Source organism: Tursiops truncatus, chromosome 20 (genome assembly GCF_011762595.2).
Source record: "Tursiops truncatus isolate mTurTru1 chromosome 20, mTurTru1.mat.Y, whole genome shotgun sequence".
Classification (NCBI taxonomy): domain Eukaryota; kingdom Metazoa; phylum Chordata; class Mammalia; order Artiodactyla; family Delphinidae; genus Tursiops; species Tursiops truncatus.
In genome coordinates this window covers 40,213,514-40,240,640 of record NC_047053.1, presented here as the reverse complement: position 1 = coordinate 40,240,640, position 27,127 = coordinate 40,213,514, and the positions used below count along the sequence as shown (strand labels likewise).

Below are 27,127 nucleotides of genomic sequence, written 5' to 3'. Positions count from 1 at the left end.
GTAGAAAGCAGTCTGAGAAAAACTATCACATCACTCAGTCTGTCAGCAGACTTCTCAACAACAACACTTATAGCTAAAAGACAAAATAATAGTATTTCCAAAATGCTGAGAGAGAATGGCTGTAAACCTAGAATTGTATACCCAGCAAAACTCTTTCAAGAATTTTTTTTTCTTTCAAGAATTTTTATGAAGTAGAGCTTTTCAGATAAAAACTGACAGACTTTACTACTAACATGACTTTTTAAAAAGAAAATCTGAAATGTAAGGATCTAAGTAAACATTGTCTGTGTAAAATAGCAATTAACAATAATGTTTAGTTTGTACCTTCCTACAAAGAAAATTCTAGGCCCAGATGCCTTCACTGATGAAGTCTACCAAACATATGAAAAAGAAATATTACCAATTCTACACAAACTCTTCCAGAAAATTGAAGAGGAGGGATCACTTCTCAGCTTACCCTGGTACCAAAACCAGGCAGAGAACTTAACAAGAAAAGAAAACTGCATACCAGTACTGACCAAGTCAAATTAATCCCTGGTTGGCTTAATGTTAGAAAATCAAAGAATAGAGTCATATTTGCAGACTAAAAAAGAAAAAACATATAATCATCTCAATAGTTGTTGAAAAATCATTGATAAAATCAACATCAATTTCTGATTTTAAAAAGCTCAGTAAACTAGGACTAGAAGGGAAATTTCTCAACCTGGTAAAGGGTCTCTATGAAACACACACACACACACACACACACACACACACACACACACACATATATTCTTTTTCAGTTTCTTTTCCATTCTAGGTTATTTCAAGATACTGAATACAGTTCCTTGTGCTCTATGGTAGGTCCTTGTTTAACTCTTTTCTATGTAGTAGTGCATATCTGTTAATCCCAAACTCCTAATTTATCCCTTCCCCACTCTTCCCCTTTTGTAACCAAAAGATTGTAGAAAATCTCTCTTCAATAGGCCTCAGTAGATTAGGATCATAACATCCAATTCTTTGTCTAGGGGTCGATTAGGGAAGGACTATCTTAAAACATTCATTTTCCCATCGACACTCTCTTTGGTGTTAAAATATTTCTTTAAAAGAAACTAATGGGAGGATAGAGGGTAGTTTATTATAGCTAATATCCCAATTTGGCAAAACAGAACTTTAGCAATGCTGATGTTCCCCTAGTTTTTACCTCTCAGCAAGTTCCCAGGCTGGAAACCCTTGCTCTTGGGATGGGCGAGCGGCGGCTTATTGCAATTCTTTTGTTCAAGGGCCTCTCATAGGTACACGAGATCACAGAGCTGAAGGTGTGGGTGTACAAATACAAAACCAAGGTGTATCAAGATGGGGGACTGCAGAGTGGCAGCTGGCGAGGGAGTAGACTTCTTCCCCTGCCCAGGAGGGTGGCGCTGGGCCAGCACTGTGGCAGCACTGGGAGCTAGGACAAGTGTGCCAGGGTCTATGAAGAAGGCTTGAGTATCTAATAAATCCACGGAAACTTGGAATCCAGTGGATGCCAATCCTAGGCTGCCTTGGAGAGAGCTCTGCTTCACAAAAGACATAGATCTCTTTAGCAGGCACATGGTCTGAAATCAGGCAAGGGGTGGGACTGGGATGACCCAGCTGAGCATTCCTGGTCCCCCAAAAGCTCTGGCTGCTGTAGGTGACAGGCTGAGAGGACAGGAAGTTTCTTTGCCTTCTGAGAAGCCCCTGTTCTCACCAGCCTCCAGCTGAGGGATTTCTCATGGGCGAAGCCTGCTTTGGAGCTGAGACCACCTGAAACTTGCTAATTCCTACTTCCCCCAACATCTGGGCACACACTGTGCCCAGATCCTGGGCAGAGTCCCTAGAGCTCAGACTCGGGTCTCCCTTTCCACTCAGAGAAGGTAAAAAGTGCTCACTACTTCACCCCCCGGGGAACTGGCTGCCACCTTCTGGTGAGTTTCCCTTGCATCTTCAGACCGGCTCCACCTTGCCCAGCCCCCTAGGCCCTCATTCCATAGGCCTTACAGGTGGTTTCTCCTCCCACACCCACTGGGATGGGTGCAGAGGCTGGTGAGGACTTTGAGAAATGCTGACTGCTAGGACCTGGTGGGGGTGAAACTGGTACTGCCATTTCTCAAAGCTGTTTAGCAATGGGTATCAGTAACTTCAGAACCGTTCACACCCTCTGACACTTCCACATATGCACATCCTTCTGAAAGAAATCTCCAGATGCGGGCAAAGCTGTGCGCCTAGATTCACCATGCTGTTATTTATAACAGAAATAGAAACAAATTAAATATCTAGTGAGAGAGAACTGAAATCAACTGAAGCATACCAATCTGAAATGTTATGCTGCTGGTCAACATTTAATTTATAAAAGGTTTGTAAAAACATTATGCAAAAACATGCTTATGATATAATAATTAAGTGGGAAAAGCAGGATATAAAGTTATAGGTACAAAATAATTTGTAGAAGCACATCAGCAAGTGATGTGGAGGAAAAAGCCTGGAAAGAAATACAACAAATTGCAGTGATTTCGTCTTCGGGTAGCGGTGAGATGATGGGTGATGTGTTTTCTTCCTTTTATCCCCCCATCTTTCTAGGTTTCGTATATTGAGCAGCCCCCGGTTCATTTTTCAAAAACCCAGTCGTTCTTTTATCCTACCTTCCCTCTGCCCACTCCAGGGGACCAAACTCCAGGTCACCGTCAGGTTCCCCTTAGGGTCCTGCCCTGTCCCCTCCCTCCTCCCTTTTAGATATCTACCTCCACCTGCACCCTGTGTTTTCCTACCCCCTCCCCAGCTCTCAGAACCCACAGGTAGTCAACCCTTTCTTTTTCTTTTTTTTTGTTTTTTTTTGCGGTACACGGGCCTCTCACTGCTGTGGCCTCTCCCGTTGCGGAGCACAGGCTCCGGACGTGCAGGCTCAGCGGCCATGGCTCACGGGCCCAGCCGCTCCGCGGCATGTGGGATCTTCCCTGACCGGGACACGAACCCGTGTCCCCTGCATCGGCAGGCGGACTCCCAACCACTGTGCCACCAGGGAAGCCCTCAACCCTTTCTTGACAAGGAAGGAGCCGTGCTTTTTTCCATCCTCCTTCCAAAGCCTGGAATGCATGGCTAGGTAGGGAGATCAGAAAGACAACCGCTCCCCGCCAGTCCTGGGCTCACCCCTTCCAATGTGCACTTGACCTGGGACTGGACTCGGGCAGGTCCAGGAAAGCCCCCAGCTGGGTCATGGTGTCATGGGCAGAGCAGGCCCTATAGGGGGCAGGGGGGAGACTCCACACACCAAATGTAGACTCTCTAAACTGGAGGGGCCTGAGAGCTCAACCAGCCCACTGGTGCTCAAACTCAAGAGTTAGAATCACCAGTGCACTTTTTAGAAATGCAGAGTCCCAGGCCCAGCCTCAGAGATGGTTTTCGTAGTTCTTTTTTTTTTTTTTAAATTATTTTTGGCTTCGTTGCTGTGCGCGGGCTTTCTCTAGTTGCGGTGAGTGGGGCCTACTCTTCGGTGCGGTGCATGGGCTTCTCATCGCGGTGGCTTCTCTTGTTGCGGAGCACGGGCTCTACGTGCATGGGCTTCAGTAGTTGTGGCGTACGGGCTTAGTTGCTCCACGGCATGCGGGATCTTCCCGGACCAGGGATCTAACCTGTGTCCCCTGTGTTGGCAGGCAGATTCTTAACCACTGCACCACCAGGGAAGTTCCGTTTTAGTAGTTCTTGATGGGGCCCAGGAATTATCTTTTTAACCAGCTTCCTGAAGGACTGGGATGCAGGAGGTTCCCAGCCCGGCTTTGAGAAATCAGAATCCCGTCTAACCCAGCAGTCTTCCTCCTCCTCACCAGCTTATGTAGGAGAACTTGACCTTGCGTCTGAGGATGGAAGGAAGGAAAGAGAAGGCGGGGTCTGGAGGGGGAGTTAGGAGCGGCCCGTGGCTCGGCACCCAGGCCCAGAGGAGCTCCTGTAGCAGATACAAACTCGGACCAGACCCCCTGAGCCCTGCCTGGCCCCTTGAGGGTCCAGCGGCTGCACGCTTTGCCCAGGAATGTGACCATCTTGGGGAGGTCCCCGTCTCCAGCTGGAACCGTGAAGCCACCACTCCAGGCTCCAGCGCTGACGAAGCGTTCCGGGTCAGCTGGGGCATGCAGGAGGAAAGCTTGGGGAGGGTGGAGGAGAGCCCTGGACTCTGGCAGGAGGACTCTGAAGCCGTAGCAGAAAACTTATCCGAGTCAGCGCAAATTCAGCCCTTCCAGAGATTCACGGAGGGCGTTAGGCGGCTAGACTGAGATGAACTTAGAAAAGTCTGGCTCGTCCCCAGACACGGGGAGGGGAGGGCCTGGGGTCATGTCTCCCTCAGGGGTCTGCCACGAGGCTTCGTCTTCCTTTGAAGTCTGTAAAGACAACAGTAGGGGTTGAAAAGCAGAGCCCGGCTTGGGGGGGTCTCCAGGTAGCTGCTGGGTCCAGCCCAGCCTTTTCTGCACATTCTGGGCCTGTCCGTCTGGGGGTCACAGGACTAACCACTCCTTTTTCCCAGAACCCCCAGGCTTTGATTCATTCCCACCCCCCCCCCCCCGGCACACACCAGGCCCCACTCCCTGGGAGATCAACCTCATGGCCTCGGGCCCAGTTGTGGCTGCAGACGTGGGGATCCTGCCAGCTCAGAACTCTTTAAGCTGTCCCTCTCACCACGCTATTCAAGAATTTTCTGGATCACAAGAAATGAGGATGTGAGGTCAGGAGCCCTGGCTTCCTGGGTGACATGGTCTAAGCTCTGGCTGTGATGCGGAAGGTAGGTGGACGCTGAGGGCAGAGACCTCCCCCACTTCCTTGCATTGTCTGAGTGGAGCCAGGCTAGGTCGCTCCAGACCCCCAGAGCCCTCTGTCCACACCTGGCTCAGGCACCGGATCTCCACGTTGGGGCTGGCAGGAGGCCCAGTGGGCCCTGCAAGGTCGATCACAGCATACTCTGGGACCCCGCTGTTCCCCAGTGGCTGAAACACAGACTCAGTCAGAACGGCCTGTTCTTGGCAGCAGGGATAGTCCGCAAGCCAGAGCAGGAGGAGGGAAAGGCAGGGGGTGGATTTTGCAGTCAGAGTCCTTGCGGTCCATTCACTATGTCTCAGTGTGACCTCAGGTGAGCCACCCAACTTCTCTGAGGCCCAGCTTCCCAAGCTATAAAATGGGGATAGAAAGTTTTCCCTTAGGGTTATAATAAATATTTCTGATAATGTTTTTATCACTCAACAACTGGGAACTCCTGGAATGATTAATTTGTTTCCATGATGACTATTTCTATCCTTGAAGCAGGAAGAACATGCAGGCTGCAGGTTCTTTGTAATAGGCCCAGAGAGAGCAAAGTTGGACACCTCAAAGATTCACCAAATAACAAACAGCACAGGAAGAATTCTTTAGGGATCATGGGTCTGAGCAATTCCTCCTTGATCAGATGAGAAAACCGAGGCCCAGGGAAGAGAGGTGGGTAGTCCAGAGCGAGTGCGGAAGCCCGTCTCCTGACCTGGGCTCAGCTGCCCCCGTGGTCCTCAGGTCAGAATGCCGGGCCCCTCTGTCACCTGCTCCCTTGCCCAGCAGCTGAGCAGAGCGGAGGCTGGAGCTGGCCAAGGCCCCCAGCCATGTCTCCTAACAGCACAGCTGCCCTGAGGTGGCCCGGCCAGCAAACCCCTGGCCTGATAGGCACCGAAGCCAAGGAAAGAAGCTCCCATTTTCTGGATAACTACGAGGGGTCTCATCTCACTCATTCCTCACCACAGTCCCGTGAGATGGGGAAGCCGAGGCTCAGAGAGGTGATGTAACTTGCCGGATGTCACACAGCTGGTGAGTGGTGGAGCTGGGCCTTGTCTCCGTAATTCTTTGGTCTCAGACTCTTTCCTACACCATGCTGCCTTCCTGGTAGGGCGTCCTGCACACTTCTCTTTGTGGCAGTGTCCCTTGTCTACTAACTGGGCCCCTGCTTCTATCAATACCCTAGGTGTGGGACATGGGGGCAGAGGTAGATGTTTGAGCCACCTCTGGTGACACCTTCAGTTTTACGGGGACAAGGTAAGAGTCAGAACAGAATCCCTCAGGTGAGATGTGACTAGGGGGATGAGGGCCTGAAGGAATAGGGGAGGGGGAGGGAGAATTCACAAATGCTGTCACTCACGGCCCTCGTGCGTCCCAGCCCTGCCTGTGGGGAGGACATGGCAGAGCTGGGGTTGGGCCAGAGAACTCCTGACATCAGGTCCATTTCCCATGAATCCCATACTGACAGCTTTCTGATTTGGTCGAAACCCAGCCACTGCTGACCGCTGACCACCAACAGCTGCAGAAGCGTCCCCTTCTCAAGGGTGACAGAATTTGAGGAAAGAACCTCAGGGGACAGAGAGCAAACCGCACATGTAGGCTGTGGCCAGGACCACTACCCTCTGTCCAGGGGGGCGTCTGCATCTCTCAACGGTCCCTCTGCCCACGCAGTGGACCCTGGGCTGTTCCAGTGAGCGTGGAGGCATCTTCTGGGTTGTTGACTATATGAGATCTATACGAGAGCCTCTACTTCTAGGCACTAGAAAAAACGGCAGCAAGGCATGGCGGTTCTCCCTCCGAGCCCAGCCCCTCTTCTGGAGTTGGGGGCGGGGCTAGCCTCAGGACACCGAGCCAGGAGGAGGGCCCTGGCAGTGGCCTTGGCAGCCCCTCCATCTGTTTCCATGACCTTTCCCTCACTCCTGTCCACCCCTTTGGTCCTGCTGAGCTTCCTGAGGTAACAACAGCTGCTTCCTAAGTGAAGGAAGGCCCAGTACCCCATCCCACCGCAGCCCCTCCCTAGGGGGATCGGGCCTGAGTGTTTTGTCCCTGCTGGCACCAGGAAAGAAGGCAATGGCAGCCCCCCTTTCCTGCTCCAGTGTCTAAGGGAATCAGGGTGGAGGCCTCTCAGTAAACAGCTGAGGAAGGAGAGGCTGGGGGCGGGGGTGTTGGCGAGGCAGATGAAGCTTCGGTTTCCTAAGCAGTGACTCTCTCCGTAGGAGTGCTGGTGTGGGAAGAGGGTCTCTCTCTGCAGGGGTCAGGGAGGGGCCCAGCAGCAGGTAGACTCAGGGCAGCGTCCTCTCTCCAGGGTGATGGGCACAGGGACCCCCATTCTTTCTGTCCCCCGGTCTCCAGAGCACCACCCGCAGCCCGAGTGTCAAGGTAGCTGCACCACCTTGGTCTCAGAGCCAACGACAGCTCAGAGAAGGGTGTTCCGGAAAGAGGAGAGATGGGAGTCGAGAGCTCTGGGACCCGCTCTGTATCTGGGCCACCGCCTGCTGTGTGACCTCGGGCAAGACTCTTTCTCTTTCTGGGCCTCAGTTCTCCCTTCTGCAAAAGCAGACTAGAGTCTATTGGTGCTATCAGAATCCCCCAGGGCAGCGTTTCAATTTCAGGTTCCTGGCCCCCACCCCAAGGGGTTCTGGCTGGGACCGATGTCGAGGAGAGTGTATTTCTAATAGCCGCCCACACACCCCCCAAGGTGTTTCGTAAGGGATTTTGCACCAAATTTAGAGAAAGGCTGGACGAGCTGATATCAAAGCCCCCCCTGTGGAACCAGCTCCAATGTTCTCTGATTCTAAAAGGGGGGATGGGAAGAGGGCCTTGGGCCTGGAGCAGAGCCCCACCGGCACCCGGTGGGAAGTCTGGGTGAGGAGGGCAGCCCGAAGGGCTCATCTCGGGGCTCACACAGATTCCCTGGATGTGGGACGCAAGTCCTGCCTTGAGGTCAGCCGTGGAGGACCAGGCAGGGAGCCGGAGAGGCAGGGCCTGGGAGCCGGACGCAGAGGGATCTGAGTGTGGGCTTTGCCTCCTTCCTTACCAAGTGGGAGAGATGGACCTTCTCCTTCCTCTGTGTCTCCGTGGCCAGTTGAGCTGAAAGAGACCAGAAGTGTTAAGGGAACCATTGACTGAAACCGTCCACCCTGGCCAGGCCTGTTAGTAACCACTCGCACGAGGTATCTTAAACAGGAGGTCCTGGTAAGGAATGCGGAACTAACAAGCTACCACCAACTGGAAGACTTCGGGAAAGGTCAAAAGGAGAGAGGAGACTCCAGTCCGTATGTCCTACCAACCTCCCAGAATCCTTCTTGCTGGAATCCATCTTGAGTGAGTGATGCGTGGGCCACCAGAAAGGACCCTGAGTCAGAATGATTGGCCAGAGACAACCCGGAAACTAACCCCATTCCCATAAAACCCGAGACTGCGAGCCACGTGGCAGAGCAGTTCTCCTGGGTTCCCTTACCCTCCTGCCCTCTGCCCGGGCGCCCCTTCCCAATAAAGTCTCTTGCTGTGTCAGCAAGTGTGTCTCCTCAGACAATTCATTTCTGAGTGTTAGACAAGAGCCCACTCTCGGGCCCTGGATGGGGTCCCCCTTCCTGCAACAGAAGGAGCACCTTGAAGCCAGGAGTAGCTGGGAGTAGTCTGCAGCTGCTCCCACATACGTGGACTGGGTTCCTTGCACCTGGGGCTTCCCAGAGGGAGCTGGCAAGCAGATTGGGCCGAGAATCCCAGCACCTCGGCAATGACCTGGACTTTTGAGATTGGTACATGGAAATCCCCTCGCATGGGCCAGAAACTGGCTAGGGAAGTGATCCTGTATGCCAAGGTCATTGCTTCTTAAATCTCAGTGTGTGTACAGGACCTTGGGAAATTTTACTCAAATGCAGATTCTAATTCAGTAGGCTGAGGTTGGGGCCTGAGAGTCTGAGTTGCTAACAGGCTACCCGGGGATGTTGCTGCTGCCAGCTGGGGACCACAATTGGAGAGGCAAAGTGCGAAGAGGCTCTGAGGTTGTGATGGGAACGTTCTCACCCTGTGTGTTCCTCCCGACTCCTCTGAGGGGGCCTAGGGATGTGGGCAAAGCTGACATTTCTTCCTGGGGGCCACACAGAGGGGAGTCACGTAGCAAGCCCAGCGTTCCCCACCATGGCCACCAGTGCTGGGACAACACTGCCAATTTACAAAGTTGGCTTCCTGGTTCTACCACTTTCCAGCTATACAAACCCAGGGCAAGTTGCTTAACCACTCTGTGCCTCAGTTTCTTGCCCTGTAAATTGGGGGTATTTGTAGGTGTTGAATAAGTAGTTCCTAACTCAACAGTATTGAGGAGATTAAAGGAGATAAAAAGAACATAAGCCACACCACTGTGCCGGGCACAAGGCAGCTCCCATCACCGTTATTTCGGTTAAACTCTCTTAATCTGTGCCATCCACCACAGGAGCTACACACGGCCATTGAGCACCAGAAAGGTGACTACTCTGAATTACACTGGGGTTGAAAGACTCAACTGGAAAAAATGAACGTAGAATGTGTGTCATTAGTATCTTTTTTTAAAAAAATAAATTTATTCATTTATTTATTTACTTTTGGCTGCGTTGGATCATCGTTGCTGCGCGCGGGCTTTCTCTAGTTGTGGTGAGCGGGGGCTACTCTTGGTTGTGGTGCGCGGGCTTCTCATTGCGGAGGCTTCTCTTGTTGCGGAGCACGGGCTCTAGGCACGTGGGCTTCAGTAGTTGTGGCACGTGGGCTCAGTAGTTGTGGCTTGCAGGCTCTAGAGCGCAGGCTCAGTAGTTGTGGCACACGGGCTTAGTTGCTCCGCGGCATGTGGGATCTTCCTGGACCAGGGCTCGAACCCGTGTCCCCTGCATTGGCAGGCGGATTCTTAACCACTGCACCACCAGGGAAGTCCTCATTAGTATCTTTATATTGATTCCATGTTGAAATGATAATGTTTTGGATATATCATGTTAAATAAAGTGTATCATTAGAATTAACTTCACTAGTTTCTTCTTTTTCTCGTGTGACTATCAGAGAATTTTAAATCACACGTGTGGCTTCTATTCTATTTCTGTTGGGCATATATCTGAGGAAGCTGAGGCTCAGGGAAGTTAGATGACTTACCCAAGGTCTCACAGCTAAAAAGTGGCAGAGCTGGAATTTGAAGCCAAGTCTTGAAAGGAGCTGAGCACCTCTAGAGACCCAGTGGCAGGGGCGGGGCCATACACACATCCTGCTCAAGTTCAAGTGCTCAGGCCTGCACTTCCCCCTGTAATCAGTCCTCGTACAAGAAGCAGGACCTACAGAGACTGGACATGGATTCACTGGGATCAACAGGGAGAGAAGTGGCTCATGAGCTTGGTCGGACAGACCAGAGCAAGATGAGAGCCCCCCAGCTTCTTGCTCCCCCGTTTGAATTGCTTGTGCCTGGTGTGGACGGCCCTGCGGGTCCCTCAGAAAAGAGGAGCAGGGCTCCCGATGCCCACGTCTCGGACGCATACGCCGAGGCCCACGAGGTCTCTCTGGGGCGGTGGTGGGGACTGCGGGTCTCAGCGAGGCCCCTGGCTGACAGCCTCTCACCCCTCCCGTCTACACTGCTCACCTTTCTTCCTCCATTGGAGCATGTAGCTGCCGAGGGCGGCCAGGCCTGTGGCCAGCAGAAGGGCCAGCAGCACCAGGACTGGGGCCAACATGCGGGTCATCGGGACGGAGACCCTGTGGACGAGATGGAAGGAGACTGGTGGCTGTCATCAGATGTCGGCAGCACACTGGGCATTCTTATTCTGAGTCCCAGTCATATCCCTCATCCCTCCCAAGGGGGTCAGAGGGTACCAGGGACCACAGCATCTTGTTGGTCCCAATGGAAGGGACCTCAGCCCCCATCGCCAGCCCCAGGAGGTACTTTCAGCTGGCTCTGAACCTGTGAGTAGTTACCTGGCCACCAGCAATGGAGGGCAGTTATATATAAAGACCCAAGAGCCAGTCCTTCCGGCTGGGATCCCAGTTGGGTAAGAAAACATCACATTGTTTGGTCTACAGTTTCCTGCTTAGCACAGGGCCCAGTGCAAAGTGCACAAACAAGAACTACTGAACTGGGGTGGCTGTCCCTGAAGCCGGGCGGGGAGCGAGGTGGGGACTGGGGCCATGGCGGACCCTTCACCTTGGGCGGGCCTGCCTGTCCAAGGCAAAAGGGCTGCTGGCCCCCGTAATGTAGGTCGTTCACTGCTCCAGGGCCCTGCTGGGTAGGGGGTGGGATGGGGGCTGAATCTGCCCTCTCTGCGTGTCTGTGGCCACGTCAAGAAGCTGTGTTCCCCCAGAGGAAGGAGTATTGTATTCCTATTCGCTCAGGGGCACCTTATGGTTCAGGGATGACCTGAAAAGGTGGCCTTGGTTGGAGCTGCTCACCTGGTCTTGGAGCTGCTTCTGATGGGGACAAAACTGGTGTCCTCTGTGGAGGTAGAGTCTAGCCGTGTGGCTTGGCGGGAGATCCCTGCAGGAGGAGAGGTTGCTGGGTGAGGAGAGGTCCCTGCATTTGGAAGGGTTGCTGCATACGGAGAGGTCCCTGCATACGGAGAGGTCCCTGCGTACGGAGAGGTTGCTGGGTGAGAAGAGGTCCTTGCAAATGGAGAGGTTGCCGGGTGAGGAGAGGTCCCTGCATACGGAGAGGTTGCTGCAGGCTCGGATGGGGAGGTCCCTGTGAATGGAGAGACCTCCGCCCCTGTCTTCCCCAGCTTGGCTGTGGTGACTGTCAGGTGGAGACCAGCAGAAGCTACAAGTCCAAAAGCAATGCCTCAGCACCTTCCCTGATCCTTGATTCCCAGCATTCCCAGACCTCTGACCCTTGACCCCTGAACCCTAATCTCCCCAGGACCAATTTCTCAGAACTTCCCCAGCTACGCCTCAAACAGAGGCCTTGAGGAAGCCATTTTGAGCAAGCAGGTCATATCTCAGGAACACCCCAAACCTGTGCGTGGCTCTCAGCTCCCCCCGTTTGAGCTGCAGCCTGTCCTTTATTGTGGGGAGGTGCCGTGCTCCAGCCCCCACCTCCATGACCCTGAACCCCTCCCAGGGAAGGAGGGACATCTGTTACCTGGAAAGACGAGCAAAGAAACCGAGAAAGTCTTATCGAAGCCCATTCTTTTGGCCCCACACCAGTACTGCCCCACGTCCTTCAGGGTGAGGTTCCTCAGGGTGACCTCAAACCTGAGCTGCCGGGGGTTGTCGTGGACGGACACCCTGCCTTCCTGGCCATATTCTCCAGAGTAGACAGTCCCAGAGCAGCGGGAGATCAAGAACCCGCTCTCCCTGCACCAGTATTTCCTGTACTTCTTCAGCTCTTCCCCGTAGGTGCACTGCAGGGACACGGTGTCACCTTCAAAGCCGCTGACCTCCTTCGGGCCCTCCAGGGCTTCATAACCTGAAACCACAGCAGGGATGAAGGTTGGAATTCCCTGATTCAAGTACCAGGATCAAGACCAGAAGGCTTTCCTCAGTCACTCCCTTCTTGGGGCAGCCCTGGTAGGAGCTGGTACTCCACTCTGCCACCGAGGGGTCTTGGGACAGGACTGTTACTGTTTCCCTATACCTGGCATATTGAAGGCTGGTGATGGGGAAGATCTAGATTCATACAGCCCAGAGTTTGAATCCCAGCACTGCTACTTAGTAGCTGTGTGACCCTGGGGAAGTTGCTTGACCCCTCTGAGTTTTCTCACCTATAGATGATGACAATGTCCTATTTCATTGAATTAAGATGCTATCATATGTAAGAGCCACCATAATTTTATAAAACATTAAGAAAAAAACACTGTCATTTGAACAACTGACATCAGTTATAAGATGCATCCTAATTTTTTATGTTAAAAGGTTAAAAAACGAAAGAAAGAAAAAAAAGAAAAGCAGGCTTGTGAATTGATGAAACAGGATAATTTATCTCTCGGGGCTGTTGTGAGTGGTACAGCAGAGGTTCAAGAAATATTTGCTAAGTTTAATGTGGCAACATTAAATAAGGGGTGTCTTGTCTGTCCCCAGGCTGGCACAGAGTCAGGAAATGAAGATAAAAGAGGTAAAGGTACTCTCACAGCCACTTGGACATGAAGGGTCTGGAGCCCACAGGTCTGGGGGAAGACCTGGCTCTGGGTTCCAGAAACAGCAAATGCCCGCACCCTCTGAGGGCTGAGGACGAATGGGGAGGGGTGAAGCCTGGAAGGATCAGGCGGCTGGGCTGGGTCACCCCCACAAGGAAATGTAGGTTCAGTACGTCCCTCTCTTGCAGACCCAACGGGCTATAAGAATAAGCAATAAGGACGTTGGGGATAAGCCCCACATCCCTCCATCCCCGCCCCGCATCTCACCATCCCCGCCCCCCATCTCACCTGGGAGCACGAGGCAGCCCCACAGCAGGACGAGGGGCCGCATGGTGAGCGCTGGCCAAGCTGGAGTGCACGCCGGGAGCTGGGGGTTCCTCTCCGGGCCACGCGGGACTTTAACTTCCTCCAGAGGCATAATCGAGAGAAGGAAGGGAGGGGAGGGGCCGTGTGGCTCCCCCAGCCGGGGGAGGCGCCTCTGCTGATCCCTTCAGTACTTACCCTTGGTTCACAGCGACCCGCACCCGAAAACCCACCGAGCGCTTCTCCCAAACCCATGCCCTTTCAGGGGGTCTTAACCATGCCCCCGGCCGCGCACCCCAGAGGGCCTATGTGTAGAATTCAAGGAGTCCGTGAATCTGGGTGGGGAAATAGTACATCTTGACTTTTCACTAAACTTTACGTAATAGTTATTTTTCCTTGTATGATGAGTAGTGTTCGCAGTGCCGTGACTGTCACCAATTAAAAATCACAGACACTAGGGGCTTCCCGGGTGGCGCAGTGGTTGAGAGTCCGCCTGCCGATGCAGGGGACACGGGTTCGTGCCCCGGTCCGGGAAGATCCCGCATGCCGCGGAGCGGCTGGGCCCGTGAGCCATGGCCGCTGAGCCTGCGCGTCCGGAGCCTGTGCTCCGCAACGGGAGGGGCCACAACAGTGAGAGGCCCGCGTACCGCAAAAAAAAAAAAAAAAAAAAAAATCACAGACACTAGGAGTTCAAATTGTCGCCGATAGCTTGAAATACTGTGTACGCACCTCACTACTTGGAAAATCATTAGTTATTAGATCTGCCACTGGAATTGTTATTTAAAGTGCTAATTTAAAAAAAGCACATTTGGGCTTCCCTGGTGGCGCGGTGGTTGAGAGTCCGCCTGCCGATACAGGGGACACAGGTTCGTGTCCCGGTCCGGGAGCGGCTGGGCCCGTGAGCTGTGGCCGCTGGTTCTGCGCGTCCGGGGCCTGTGCTCCGCGGCGGGAGGGGCCGCAACAGTGAGGGGCCCGCGTACCGCAAAAAAAAAAAAAAAAAAAAAAAAAAGCACATTTATTACAGTATTACACAATTATATTTTGATAACCACTTCATTTATTATTGGTTTTCTTTCAAGCATGTGTATAGTATTTTATATGCTTAAAAAGACCATTATTCTGAGGCGTGGCGCATAAGCTTCACCAGACTGCCAAGTGGTTTATGGTACAGAAGTTAGGGGGTCCACAGGCAGCCGCCACTGCTTCTCCTCCCTATCGCCTCCCGGAGGGCGCAGTACCGCCCTGGGCCACAGGGCGGCGGTGCAGGCGGAGGGTGAGGAAAGCTGTCCGGCTGGGCTGAGCCGGGTACCTGGAGCCACCAGCAGGCCGAGCACAAAGGCTGGGGAGCCGCGCTGAGGTGTCTTGCCTTTTAAAAAGTTAATTAGCGGCTTCCCACCGCGGAACTGAATCCTTCCTGAAAGGAATAGAACAAACACGCACACTAGAGGGAGCCCTGACATACCGTTTTTCCAAAATAGTTCTGTTTGTTTTTTCTGATTGCAAAGGTCACACCGGTTGCAAGCAAAATTTTACACGGTGCAGATATGTTAAAAAAAAAAAAAGGTAACGTTTCCTGTTATTCTCCTCCTCTCTTAGAAAACCACTGTTAATATTTTGGCATATACTTCCATATGTACAGGTGGAATTTTTACCCACTTGCTGGGCTAATATTTGAAGCATTAACTCAGTGGTTCTGGGAGGGGAGATTGTGTGTGTACGCGTGTGCGTGTGCGCGTGTGTGTGTGTGAGTGATGTGGGAGATATGTTTGAATTTCACAATGTTGGCGGCTTGGGGGGCGCTGCTGGCATTCAATTGGCAGGGACAGGGGTTCACATGGGTGAAAACTCTGTTATCTCAGACTACAAAAGGTAATCACATTTTTTTTTTTAAATTAATTTAGGCTGCATTTGGTCTTCGTTGCTGCGCGCGGGCTTTCTCTAGTTGTGGCGAGCAGGGGCTACTCTTCGTTGTGGCCCACGGGCTTCTCCTTGCAGTGGCTTCTCTTGTTGCGGAGCACAGACTCCAGGCACGCGGGCTTCAGTAGTTGTGGCACATGGGCTCAGTAGTTGTGGCTCTTTGGCTCTAGAGCGCAGGCTCAGTAGTTGTGGCGCATGGGCTTAGTTGCTCCACGGCATGTGGGATCTTCCCGGACGAGGGCTCGAACCTGTGTTCCCTGCATTGGCAGGCGGATTCTTAACCACTGCACCACCAGGAAAGTCCCGGTAATCACAGTTTTAAAAACACAGATTAAAATAATGTTTATTCTAGTGTTTAATAGTATATCTCTGCTCTTTTATTTTTTTGGTTCTTATACAGAATAATTTCTGATCTTCTTGCTTTCTTAAATCCTAACTTATTTGTTATAAGCAGGGGCAAGCATCTGACACTTTATTGTGTTTTCTAGTGTCATGAGGCCTCAGCATCGACACTTTGAGTATGTGTTATTTGGTTACAAATCGTTTTCCTTCGATTTTTTTCCCCCTCTATTACAGCTCAGGCATTATATTGTGATTTTTAAAAACTGAGTATGTGAGAAGGCATATTATTGATGATTGCCATTTCGGGAGAGTAAAGGAAGCGTTACTCCAATTTTTATTTTTATGAAGAGGGTGTGGGGTGTACTGTGCAACACCCCTGATGCCTTCATGTGTATTGTGAGGTCCTTTTCCTCCACCCCCGCCAGCCAGGAGTGAGGTTTGAAGACTCCGTAAGAAATAGATCCTCCAGGGACTTCCCTCGTGGTGCAGTGGTTGGGAGTGCGCCTGCCGATGCAGGGGACACGGGTTCGTGCCCCGGTCCGGGAAGATCCCACATGCCGCGGAGCGGCTGGGCCCGTGAGCCATGGCCGCTGAGCCTGCGCGTCCGGAGCCTGTGCTCCGCAACGGGAGACGCCACAACAGTGAGAGGCCCGTGTACCGCCAAAAAAAAAAAAAAAAAGTCTCTCTAGATGTTGTCAAATATTTCCCTGGGAGGCAAAATTACTCTGGGTTGAGAACCACTGCCTTAGATGATGCATGAAACTTTGGGGAAAAAAACAGTGTAAGTTGTGTTTACATAGGTACAGTAACCAGGTTTTGGATGTAGGAGAGTGAGCTTTCTACTCCCGAACCTCAGAGTTAGGCACACTATGCATTCACAGGCAGTGCAGAACACACAGTCTCTGCAGGCAAGCCAGCTCCCAGGAGGAAGGGAAGTAAAAAGGGCTGGGCGACACATGCCTTGTCCTCCTTCCAATTCATCTATCAAATAAGTAAAGGTGTGGGGAGAGAGCAAGAGTGTTACACCCAGCAAAGAAGGGTGAGCCAAAAGCTGGAAAGAACCTGGATCCTTGAGTCACCACTTGGAAGAGAGCTGACTCTCTTCCATGCCAGCGGCAGACTTGCTTTTATGAGCAAGAGAGGCTTTTATGTGTTTAGCCACTGAGATTTTTTAAAAAGATTTATTTATTTATTTATAATTTTGGCTGCTTCGGGTCTTAGTTGTGGCACATGGGCCCTTCATTGCGGAGCGCGAGCTTCTCTCTAGTTGTGGTGTGCAGGTTTTCTCTTCTCTAGTTGTGGCACGCAGGCTCCAGGGCATGCGAGCTCGGTAGTTGTGACGTGTGGGCTTAGTTGCCCCGCAGCATGTGGGATCTTAGTTCCCTGACCAGGGATCAAACCTGCGTCCCCTGCATTGTAAAGCGGATTCTTTACCACTGGACCAACTGGGAAGTCCCTAGCCACTGAGATTTTGCAGTTTGTTTGTTTTTGGGGCATAGCCTGAGCCAACACGAAGTTTTTTGTTTTCTCACATACATTTCATCCTCTATTCCGCTTACAGCTCCCCCATCCCCAGCCAGTGGCAAACTCAATTGTTCAACTTCCTCCACTATACAAGTCTAAAAACTGCTTTCGAGATTTTTATGTTGACTGTTTAAAGGATTTTTTTTTTAATTTCTAGGAATGCCAGTGAAACAATGGGGGAGGGCAGCAATGTAAGACGAAGTAAATAGGGCCATCCTCCCTCAGAAACTGGATGAAATAGACATATATTTTAAAATATTCTCAAAAACATTTAAGGCTAACTGCAATGTGGTGTCTTGGATTGGATCCCAGAACAGAAAAAGGATATTAGGAAAACTAGCGAAATACTAAGAAAGTCTGGATTTTAGTTAATAGTAATATACCAATGTTAATTTCTTAGACGTGACCAATGTACATGGTTATGTAAGATGTTAACATTAGGGGAAACAGAGTGAAGGGTATTCAGAGACTTTCTGTACTAATTTTGCAACTTTTCTGTAAATCTAAAATTATTCCCTAACATAAAGTTTATTTTTAAAAAAAGCAGTGAAGAGCTAACAAGAGTGGGAAGGATTACCCGGCTGAGGTCTGCAAGTAAAACCCCAGAAAGATGAACCGAGTAGGCAAGGTCCCTTTGTCCTTGGGAGCATTTACTGATTCAGAGGAAGCAACTAACGGGATGAGCTAGGAGTGCGGGGCCCTCCAAGGGTGAGAAATCTGGTATATATGTAATTTTTTATCACCTTAGGCTAGGACCCCAAAGAGCTGCACTTTGGGAGAAGACTGAATTGCAAAGAAACCAAGCCACATGGACTTCACTCAGCTTCCTGTCTTTTGGGTGTCCCAGGAAACCTCAAACTCTGAACTTGAATTTTAAATGGTCTTGGTCCGACAAGAGCTTAATCTCCAAAATATACAAACAGCTCATACAACTCAACAACAAAAAAATAAAGAACCTGATCAAAAAATGGGCAGACGCCCTTAATAGACATTTCTCCAAAGAAGACCTACAGATGGGCAGTAGGCACGTGAAAAAATGCTCAGCATCCCTAATTATTAGAGAAATGCAAATCAAAACTACAATGAGCCATGGCCACTGAGCCTGCGCGTCCGGAGCCTGTGCTCCGCAACGGGAGAGGCCACAACAGTGAGAGGCCCGCGTACCGCAAAAAAAATTAAAAAAAGATGCCTTGAAGAGCGAAGAGACACACCCACAGAGAGGGAGAAAAGGTCAGCAACGCACATGACAGGCAACATGGATAAATCATAAAAAAAGATAACGTTGAGTGAAAGAAGCCAGGCATATAAAAGACTGATTTCATTTATATGAAATTTAAAAACAGATCCAACGAAATGGCATTGTATTGTGATATATATACTTAGAGAGTAAAACCAGAAAGCAGAAGTGATTCCTATAAAAGTCAGGGTAGCGGATGTCTTTGTGGGAAGATGTTGTGCTCTCAGGGGTCACATGGGGGCTTCTGGGGCTGGAAGGGTTTATTTCTTCATTGGGGTGGTGGCTACCCAGGTGTTCGTTTTTTATTAATTTGTGAAGTTGTCTTGTTTATGCCCTTTCCTGCGAGCATATTTTATATCACAAATCTAAACTTTCTTTTTGAGATGGAGTAACAGAAACAACAAATAGGAAAAGTTATCAGAAATCTCAAAAAACAAAACAAAATCAAAAACCCAAGGTTACAGTACTTTCCCTAGTTCTCACTGAGATGTAAACAGGCTGAGCCCGCCCTTTCTTCAGACCCTCTGACTCACTCTCTTTGTCTGGGAGTGAGCCCATTTCTCCTCTTGGAATTCTTCTTCTTTCTCTTTGGTGTCTGGGCTGAGTGCCAAACCCAACGATGCAGACCTGTCGCCTGAAGCAGAGATTCTGTCACCTCTAGGAGGATAAAGGACCATTGACATTCTATCTTTACCAGAGCGTGCCTCCTCTACTTTCTCACCCTGCAAAGATGGACCCCCAAGTCATTCATTCCTCTGGCCTCATCTTTCTATTCCATCTGTGGCTGCCCTGGCTGGAGCACCTTGACCAAGGCTTGGGTGGGTGAGGTGACCCTGCCTGGGCTTCCAGCTATCTTGGCCAACGCCGCCCTGAGTGATCTGCTCTGTCCTGGGGTTCAGCCCTCTCCTCAGCTCTCCAGCTCTAAACTCTCATTCATCCAAACATCTAACACTATGTTAGTTTCAGGTGCACAACACAGGGATTTGGTATTTCCATACATTGCAAAATGATCACCACAATAAGTCTAGTTACCATCTGTCACCATAGAAAGTTACTACAATATCATTGACTATATTCCCCATGCTGTACATTTCATCTCCCTGACTCATTTATTTTTGTACCTGGAAGTTTATACCTATTAATCTCCTTCACCTATTTCATTCATTTCCCCACCCTCTCCCCTCTGGCAATCACCTGTTTGTTCTCTGTATCTATGAGCCTTTTACTGTTTTAGGTTTGTTCTTATGTTTTGTTTGTTAGATTCCACATTCGAGTGAAATAATATAGTATTTGTTTTTGTCTGACTTATTTAACTTAGCATAATTCCCTCTAGGTCCATCCATATTGCTGTAAATAGCAAGATTTCATTCTCTTTTATGGCTGAGTAGTATTCCATTGTATATATATATACCACATCTTCTTATATCCTTTCATCTATTGATGGACACTTAGATTGCTTCTATATCTTGACTGTTGTAAATAATGTTGCATTGAATATAGGGGTGCATATATCTTTTGGAATTAGTGTTTTTTTTCTTCTTCAGAAAAATACCCAGGAGTAGAGCTGCTGGATTGTACGGTAGTTCTATTTTTACTTTTTTGAGGAACCTCCATACTGTTCTCCATAGCAGCTGCACCAATTCTCATTCTCGCTAACAGTGCATGAAGTTTCCCGTTTCTCCCCATCCTTGCCAGCACTTGTTATTTGTTGTCTTTTTGATAGAAGCCATTCTCACAGATATGAGGTGATATCTCATTGTAGTTTTCTGTTTGTTTGTTTGTTTTGTTTTGTTTTTTGCAGTACGCGGGCCTCTCACTGCTGTGGCCTCTCCCGTTGTGGAGCACAGGCTCCGGACGCGCAGGCTCAGCCGCCATGGCTCACGGGCCCAGCCGCTCCGCGGCATGTGGGATCTTCCCGGACCGGGACACGAACCCGTGTCCTCTGCATCGGCAGGTGGACTCTCAACCACTGCGCCACCAGGGAAGCCCCCCTTATTGTAGTTTTGATTTTCATTTCCCTGATGATTGGTGATGCTGAACCTGTTTTCCTGCACCTGTCGGTTATCTATATGTCTTCTTTGAAAAAATGTATATATCAGTTCTCTGCCCATTTTTCAATTGGGTTGTTTGTTTTTTTGATGTTGAGTTGTATGAGTTTTTTGGTATATTTTGGATAGTAACCCCTTATCAGATGTATCATTGGCAAATATCATCTCCCATGCAGTAGGCGGCCTTTTGTTTTATTGATAGTTTCTTCTGCTGTGCAAAATCTTTTTAGTTTTTTTTTTTAAGATTAAAAAAAATTTTATTTATTTGGTTGCACCGGGTCTTAGTTGCGGCAGGCAGCCTCCTTAGTTGTGGCAGGCAGGCTCCTTAGTTGTGGCAGGCAGCCTTCTTAGTTGTGGCAGGCGGGCTCCTCAGTTGTGGCATGCGAACTCTTAGTTGCGGCATGCGAACTCTTAGCTGCGGCATGCATGTGGGATCTACTTCCATGACCAGGGATCGAACCCGGGACCCCTGCATTGGGAGTGCGGAGTCTTATCCACTGTGCCACCAGGGAAGTCCCAAAATCTTTTTAGTTTGATGTAGTCCCACTTGTTTATTTTTGCTTTTGTTTCCCTTGTCTGAGGAGACATACCTCAAAAATATTGCTAAGACCAATGTCAAAGAGTATGCTGCCTTTGTTTTCTCCTGGGAGTTTTATGGATTCAGGTCTAACATTTAAGTCTTTAATCCATTTTGAGTTAATTTTTGTATATGGTGTGAAAAAGTAGTCCAGTTTGATTCTTTTGCATGTATCTACACTATTTTTTTTAGTAATTTCTCCCCCCCAACTGATTTATAATGTCATCTTTCTTAAAAGTTAAATTAGCATATACATGAGGAATATTTCTGTACTTTCTATTCTGTTCTATTTGTCTAGTTGTTGATGGTTTCTTCTGTACAAAACTTTAAAAAAATTGTTTTCATATCAGAAATATTTTGTATCTGATAGGTCTAATGCCTCCCCACCCCCCAATCTAGTCCCATAACTTTTCTTTTTCAGAATTTTCCTGCTATTCACCAATGCTTATTTTTCATGAAGAACTTCTGTACCATTTAATAAGTTCCCTCTGCAAATCCTCTTTATATTTTAATTGAGATTGCATTGGGTTTGGAGATTATTTTAGAATGAATTGACATATTTACAGTATTCAATTGTCCTTTTCCCTGAGTTATAGTTTGTTGTATATGTCCTTTACTAGTGTTTTAAAGGTCCCCCCTCCCATATCAATAGGTCCTTCACTTTTCCTATTCAGTTTATAACTTGGTATTTAATCTTTTGATTGATATTTTAGTTTGGAATTTTTTTCTTACATTATGCTTTTTTTTACTCTTTTTTTTTTTGGTTTTTTTTGCGGTACGTGGGCCTCTCACTGTTGTGGCCTCTCCTGTTGCGGAGCACAGGCTCCGGACGCGCAGGCTCAGTGGCCATGGCTCACGGGCCCAGCCGCTCCGCGGCATGTGGGATCTTCCCAGACCAGGGCACGAACCCACATCCCCTGCATCGGCAGGCAGACTCTCAACCACTGCGCCACCAGGGAAGCCCGCTATGTTTTCTTCATTAACTGATTCCCTCATCATTATGAAATATTCATCTTTATGCCTGGCAATAGTCCTCGTCTTGAGGTCTACTTTGCCTTGTATTAATGTAGTCGCTTCAGCTTTCTCAATTAGTATTTCCATGGTAAGTCTTTTTTCACTCATTTTCTTTTAACATGTGTGTCTTTGTGTTTAAAGTGAGTTTCTTCTAGCTAGCACATAGTTAAGTCTTTCTTTTTAAATCTATCCTGACAATCTCTGTCTTTTATTTGGAGGATTTAGACCATTTACTTTTTACAAAAACAACTTTGAGATATAATTTACGTACCATAAATTTCATCCATTTAAAGTGTACAAGACAATAGTTTTTAGGATATTCACAGAGTTGTAAAACCATCATTATAATCTAATTTTAGAACATTTTCATCATCTTAGTAAGAAACCTCACGCCCACTTGCAATCACTCCCAACCTCCATCTCTCCCAGCCTAGGCAACCACTAATGTACTTTCTGCCGCTATAGATTTGCCCATTCTGGATTTTTCACATTAATGAAATCATACAATATGTGGTCTTTTGTGACTGGCTTCTTTCACTTTGCATTATGTTTTGAGGTTTATCCACGTTGTGGCACAGATCAGTATCTCATTTCTTTTTATTGCTAAATAATATTCCATTGTATGGTTATACCCTATTTTATTTATCCCTTTATCAATTGACGGACCTTTGGATTTTTTTACACATTTGGCTGTTATGAGTAATATTGCTTCAATATTCTTGTGTAAGTTTTTGTGTTTTCATTTTCATTTCTCTTGGGTATATATCTAGGAGAGGATATATATGAAAACTCTATGTTTTACCTTTTGTTCACCTTCACTTTTGAAAGACATTTTTGAAAAACCAGCATCTGTGGACATAATAATATGAAATTTTCACTTTTTATTCTATTAATAGATTATTTTATATGGAGTTATAGTAACAGATTTCCAGAGAGTAAACCATTTAATTTCCAAATATTAAACCATTTCTAGAATACACTCTACTTGATCATTTGTATTATTTTTCTGGTATTCTGGTGACACTGTCAGCTAATACAGCTTTTAGAATTTTTTAATAAGTGAGACTGGTTTGTAGGGTTGGAGTGTGTGTGTGTGTGTGTGTGTGCTGCTTTCTTTGACAGGTTTTGGTATCAATGTTATGTTCACTTCATAAAAAGAATTTTGAAGATTTCCTTTTATTTCTGTGTTCTAGAAGAGTTCAAGGTAACTGTTCCTTAAATGTTTGGTAGAATTCTTCTGCAGAACTATCTGGTGCTTCTTGAAGGAGAAATTCTTTGACATCTCTACTCTATTAAAAATCAGCCTGTTAGTATTTCTCTTCTGGAGTAATTTGGTAATTTGTATAATAATAATAAACTGGGTTTCTGGACCAGCCAGGTCAAGGCCTCTGAGTGCAGTGACAGCATCAAGATCACAACCTTCCAAGAATCATACAGTGTGTATTTTTCGTGTCTTCCTTCTTTCATTCAGTATAACGTTTTGACATCTACCCATGTTGTTGCACGGTGGGGATAATCTTTGAATATTAGTTTTTTTTCACTTATGAGTCAATATACCACTGTATGGACGTACCACAATTTATTTATCCATTCACTTGTCGATGGAATCTGGATTGTTTCCCTTTTTTGGCAATTATGAATAATACTCACATGGCAGTCTGACAGTTTCAGATGCTCCCCGTCCTTACGTGTTATTCAGTCTAACACTCTAGTGTATGCACCTGCTTGTGGATTTACTTTGCAATTCCCTAACAAATAATGTTGGATGAGCACTTTCTCATATGCCGCTTATTGGCTATTTATGTATCATCTTTTGTGAAGCGTGTGTTTACATGTTTTGCCTGATTTTTGGTTGGGTTGTTTTTCTTTTTATTATTTCTTTTATTATTGGGTGGCAGGAGTTCTTTACTGTGGATACAAATCCTTTGTCATATATATATGTTGTGAGTATTTCCTCTCAGTCTGCTGCTTGCCTGTTTATTTTCTTGACAGTGTTTTCTGATGAACAGAAATTTTAAATTTTGATGAAGTCAGTTTTGTTTTGTTTTTAGAGTCCATGCTTTTTATGTCCTTTCTAGAAATCGTTGGCTTCCAAAAGATTGAGAAGATAGTCTTCTATGTTTTTCTTCTAGAAGCTTTCTCAATTTAATTTATGTTTATGGTCCCTTTTATTTTTTAATTTTTAAAAAGTTTAGTAAAATATTTTAGTCAGCCCACTATGTCCAAAATATTATCATTTCAACATGGAATCGTCATACAAATTGTTAATGAAGTATTTTACATTCTGTTTTCTGTATCAAGTCTTTAAAGCTGGTGTGTGTTTTATAGTTACTCACACCTCAGTACAGAGTAGCTGCGTTTAAATGCTCAACATGCTAGTGGCTGTAGTATTGCACAGTGTGTATTATACTTACATGTCTCCCCACCTCATGGATACTCTTGTGTATGACCTACTTGATCATCAAACCAAATACAGTCTTTTCCCCATACACCTGCTCCTCAAACCTCTCCATCTGGACCCATGGTCCCATTTATTTATTTTTGAGAGATGGAAAAAAATTCTCATATATTTCTTCTTTTTTTAATTTTTTAATTTTATTTAATTTATTTTTTATACAGCAGGTTCTTATTAGTTATCCATTTTATACATATTAGTGTATATATGTCAATCCCAATCTCCCAATTCATCACCCCCCCCCCCCCCCCCCCCGCATTTCTTTGTTCTTAATGACATGAGTGTACTTCATTCATCTTCCACACGGTCAGTATAGTGTTACAATATCAAATTAAGATGAGGACACAGAAGCTCTTGACCAGAAGTTAAAGGTGAAGGGGCAAGTCTGCATATTACCCAGGGTCCCTACAGGAGACACATAGGACCGTTGTCAGGATTAAGGGAATGAGGTGAGTCACCCAGGGGTCTGTGACAGTGGGAAACTCTTGCCTTTTACCTTGGCCAAAAAGGGCCAATGGGAGGGAACTGTGTGGGCGAGCCTGGACAGCTGGAGGTGTGGCAAAGGAGGGGAATAGTCCCTGACCTCTCTCTCCTCCCTCCTGCCAGTTTCCTGCTGTGGCTCCCACTGGCCAAATCCAACTGGAAGTCCAAAGTAAAGGGAGCCCAGGTAACACAATCCATCAGTGTCAGTCTCCAAGGACACAGAGCAAAACAGAGTAGGATAGAGAAAGAACTGGGGGCAGGGTGTGGAGCGAGGTACATGGAAAATACCCAGCATGGTCTGCTGTCCGTAATCCTAAGATGTGGCTGACGTCCTCAGCACAGTCTCTGCATTTCTGTATGATTTTCTAAAACCAGAGAACAGCAGCCCAAGAGCTGTGCTTGGGTGGCCAATCGAACACCTGAAAAGAATCTGTTTTTCAATTTTCCAAAGAAATTAAGAAATTTCCATCATCTTCCCCAAGGCTGTGATGTCAGACTCTTTTAGTCTCAGCTCAGCTACTTCAAACACTGTCACGTATTTCTATAAACTCGAACCATGGGAGTTCCGCTTTCACGGTTTTAATATACAATCTAGAGGCAAAGACTGTGTCGATATGTCACAGATGTCCTGGTTCCAGGATGCACCGCCACCCTGCCCGGACGAGGAGCCAGCTGACCTCATCTGGCAAAGCTGGCTTTGGGGGATTTTATTTTAAAACCTGAATATGTATACAGTTTGCATTCTTAGGGAGGTGAGAAATTCTGTGAAACTTCAAGAGCTCTCATTTGCTTTATCTTTTTGCTAAGAGAAGCCAGGCGGTCTGGCTGAGGGGACCGAGCTGATTGGCTTAGCTGAAACATACCTGTTGTTATTAACCACAGAGCAGAATTATTTGAAGTTCAATTTCTACGTTAAACATAATAATTTTGCTCTGTTTGGATTCCTGAGGGCTCTTTGGATTCTGTAATTTATTTCATTGTTCTGATGCTGCGCCTCCCCCCACCCCCTTGTATTCCAGACTCTTCGGCCCCTATGGTCCCTTTTAAACTGAACTTTGTATGTGGTGTAGGGTAGGGATTGACCCCCCTCCCGCCCCCACCCCAGAATATCTACTTTCTCCAGCACGTTGGTTGGTTCCCTCGTCAAAATTCATCTGACCCTATATCAGATGACTCTTGATATCTCTCAAACTCTAAGCACCCCTGGTCAAAATGGGTCTCATTTAGGCTTTCCCTACTCAAAGCGAGGTCCTAAGACAAGAGGCATCACATCACCTGGGAGCTGAAATGCAGAACCTAGCACCACTCCAGCCCTACACAACCCCCAGATGATTCATAATCACATTACATTTTCAGAAGCACTGGTGTAGATAATTTTTGAGGAAGGAGGGGAAATGTGATCACGACGTATTCTGCCACCGACAGCCTCCCCATGCACCGCAGGCTGTGGGGGCCGATGGATCCATTTGTTCTCCTTGAATCACTGGACTTACTCCCATACTTCATCCCTGGGTCCACGCTCCCGCTGCGTGCTGCGTGCTGGGGGCGAGGGGAGGGGACTCACCGGCCCAGTCCTCACCCTCGAATACCCACAACCACCTGCTCACTCATCCGGCAGCTCCTGCCCTCTCCTCCGTACACATCCTTCCCTCTGAGCCTCAGTTTCCTCAATCACAGAGCAGAGATAATAATGGTCTCCATCACAGGAGTTAATGCGATGCGAAGTGATCTGAAGAGTGCCTCGGGCATAAAGACCGCACAATAAAAGTCAGTGATCGTCACGGCTGTTTCCGAGCCGGTCCCCCAGGAGAGGCCCCTGCCCACAAGCCGCCGTTTCCCTGGCAGATCCACCCCCGCCTACTACAGCGGGGCAGAATTGAGCCTTGCAGTCTGGCCGACTCGACTTCTCCTCTCTCCCTTCCCCGCTCCCCCAGGACCCGGTGCACCGATAAATCTTTCCCAGCACCGTTGCATTGTTACGAGTTGCCCTCGCATCTGACTGGTCCCCCGCCCCGGCCTGGGGACTCCTCAAATCCAGGATCTCTGCCTTGGTAGTCTCGGAACCCCCAGCCCCTGGCACAGTGCCTGGCACTTGGAGGGCGCGCAATAAATGTTTGCAAAACCTAATTCGGCGTTAAGCAAGCGTCCACCTTTCAGCAGGTGGGGGTGGGGTGGGGGTGGTAAGTGCGGGCTATGGTGAGGGAGGGAAGGCTGGCTGTGTGCCCGGGTGGGGGACACAAGGCAGGGAGCTCCTCGTGGCTCGGGTGGGAGGACACTGAGGAGGGGGTACGACGCAGGAGAGCGGAGCCAGGGCCGGCAGAGGGCTGGCGGCGCCAGACGCCACGGGGCCCCTCCGCTCCTCCCCCTCCT

At 48.4% G+C, this 27,127-nt stretch overlaps 1 protein-coding gene across 12 annotated transcripts; it reads right to left on the bottom strand.

The window, feature by feature from the left end:
* Positions 1 to 3,405: 3,405 nt before the first annotated feature.
* Positions 3,406 to 13,302, bottom strand: CD300LG (CD300 molecule like family member g). Of its 12 annotated transcripts, none has more exons than XM_073797689.1 (7): positions 13,146 to 13,302; positions 11,864 to 12,190; positions 11,179 to 11,425; positions 10,376 to 10,510; positions 7,817 to 7,869; positions 4,869 to 4,970; positions 3,406 to 4,370 (listed from the first exon to the last, which is right to left on the bottom strand). In XM_073797689.1, exons 1-7 carry the CDS (start codon positions 13,273 to 13,275, stop codon positions 4,333 to 4,335), a joined length of 1,032 nt encoding a protein of 343 aa, XP_073653790.1. In that variant the 5' UTR covers positions 13,276 to 13,302; the 3' UTR covers positions 3,406 to 4,332. The 12 variants fall into 12 exon arrangements, with proteins under 12 accessions (XP_073653790.1, XP_073653787.1, XP_073653795.1 ...); XM_073797686.1 differs by having other exon boundaries at positions 10,376 to 10,488; XM_073797694.1 differs by having other exon boundaries at positions 11,179 to 11,263.
* Between the last annotated feature and the right edge of the window lie 13,825 nt (positions 13,303 to 27,127).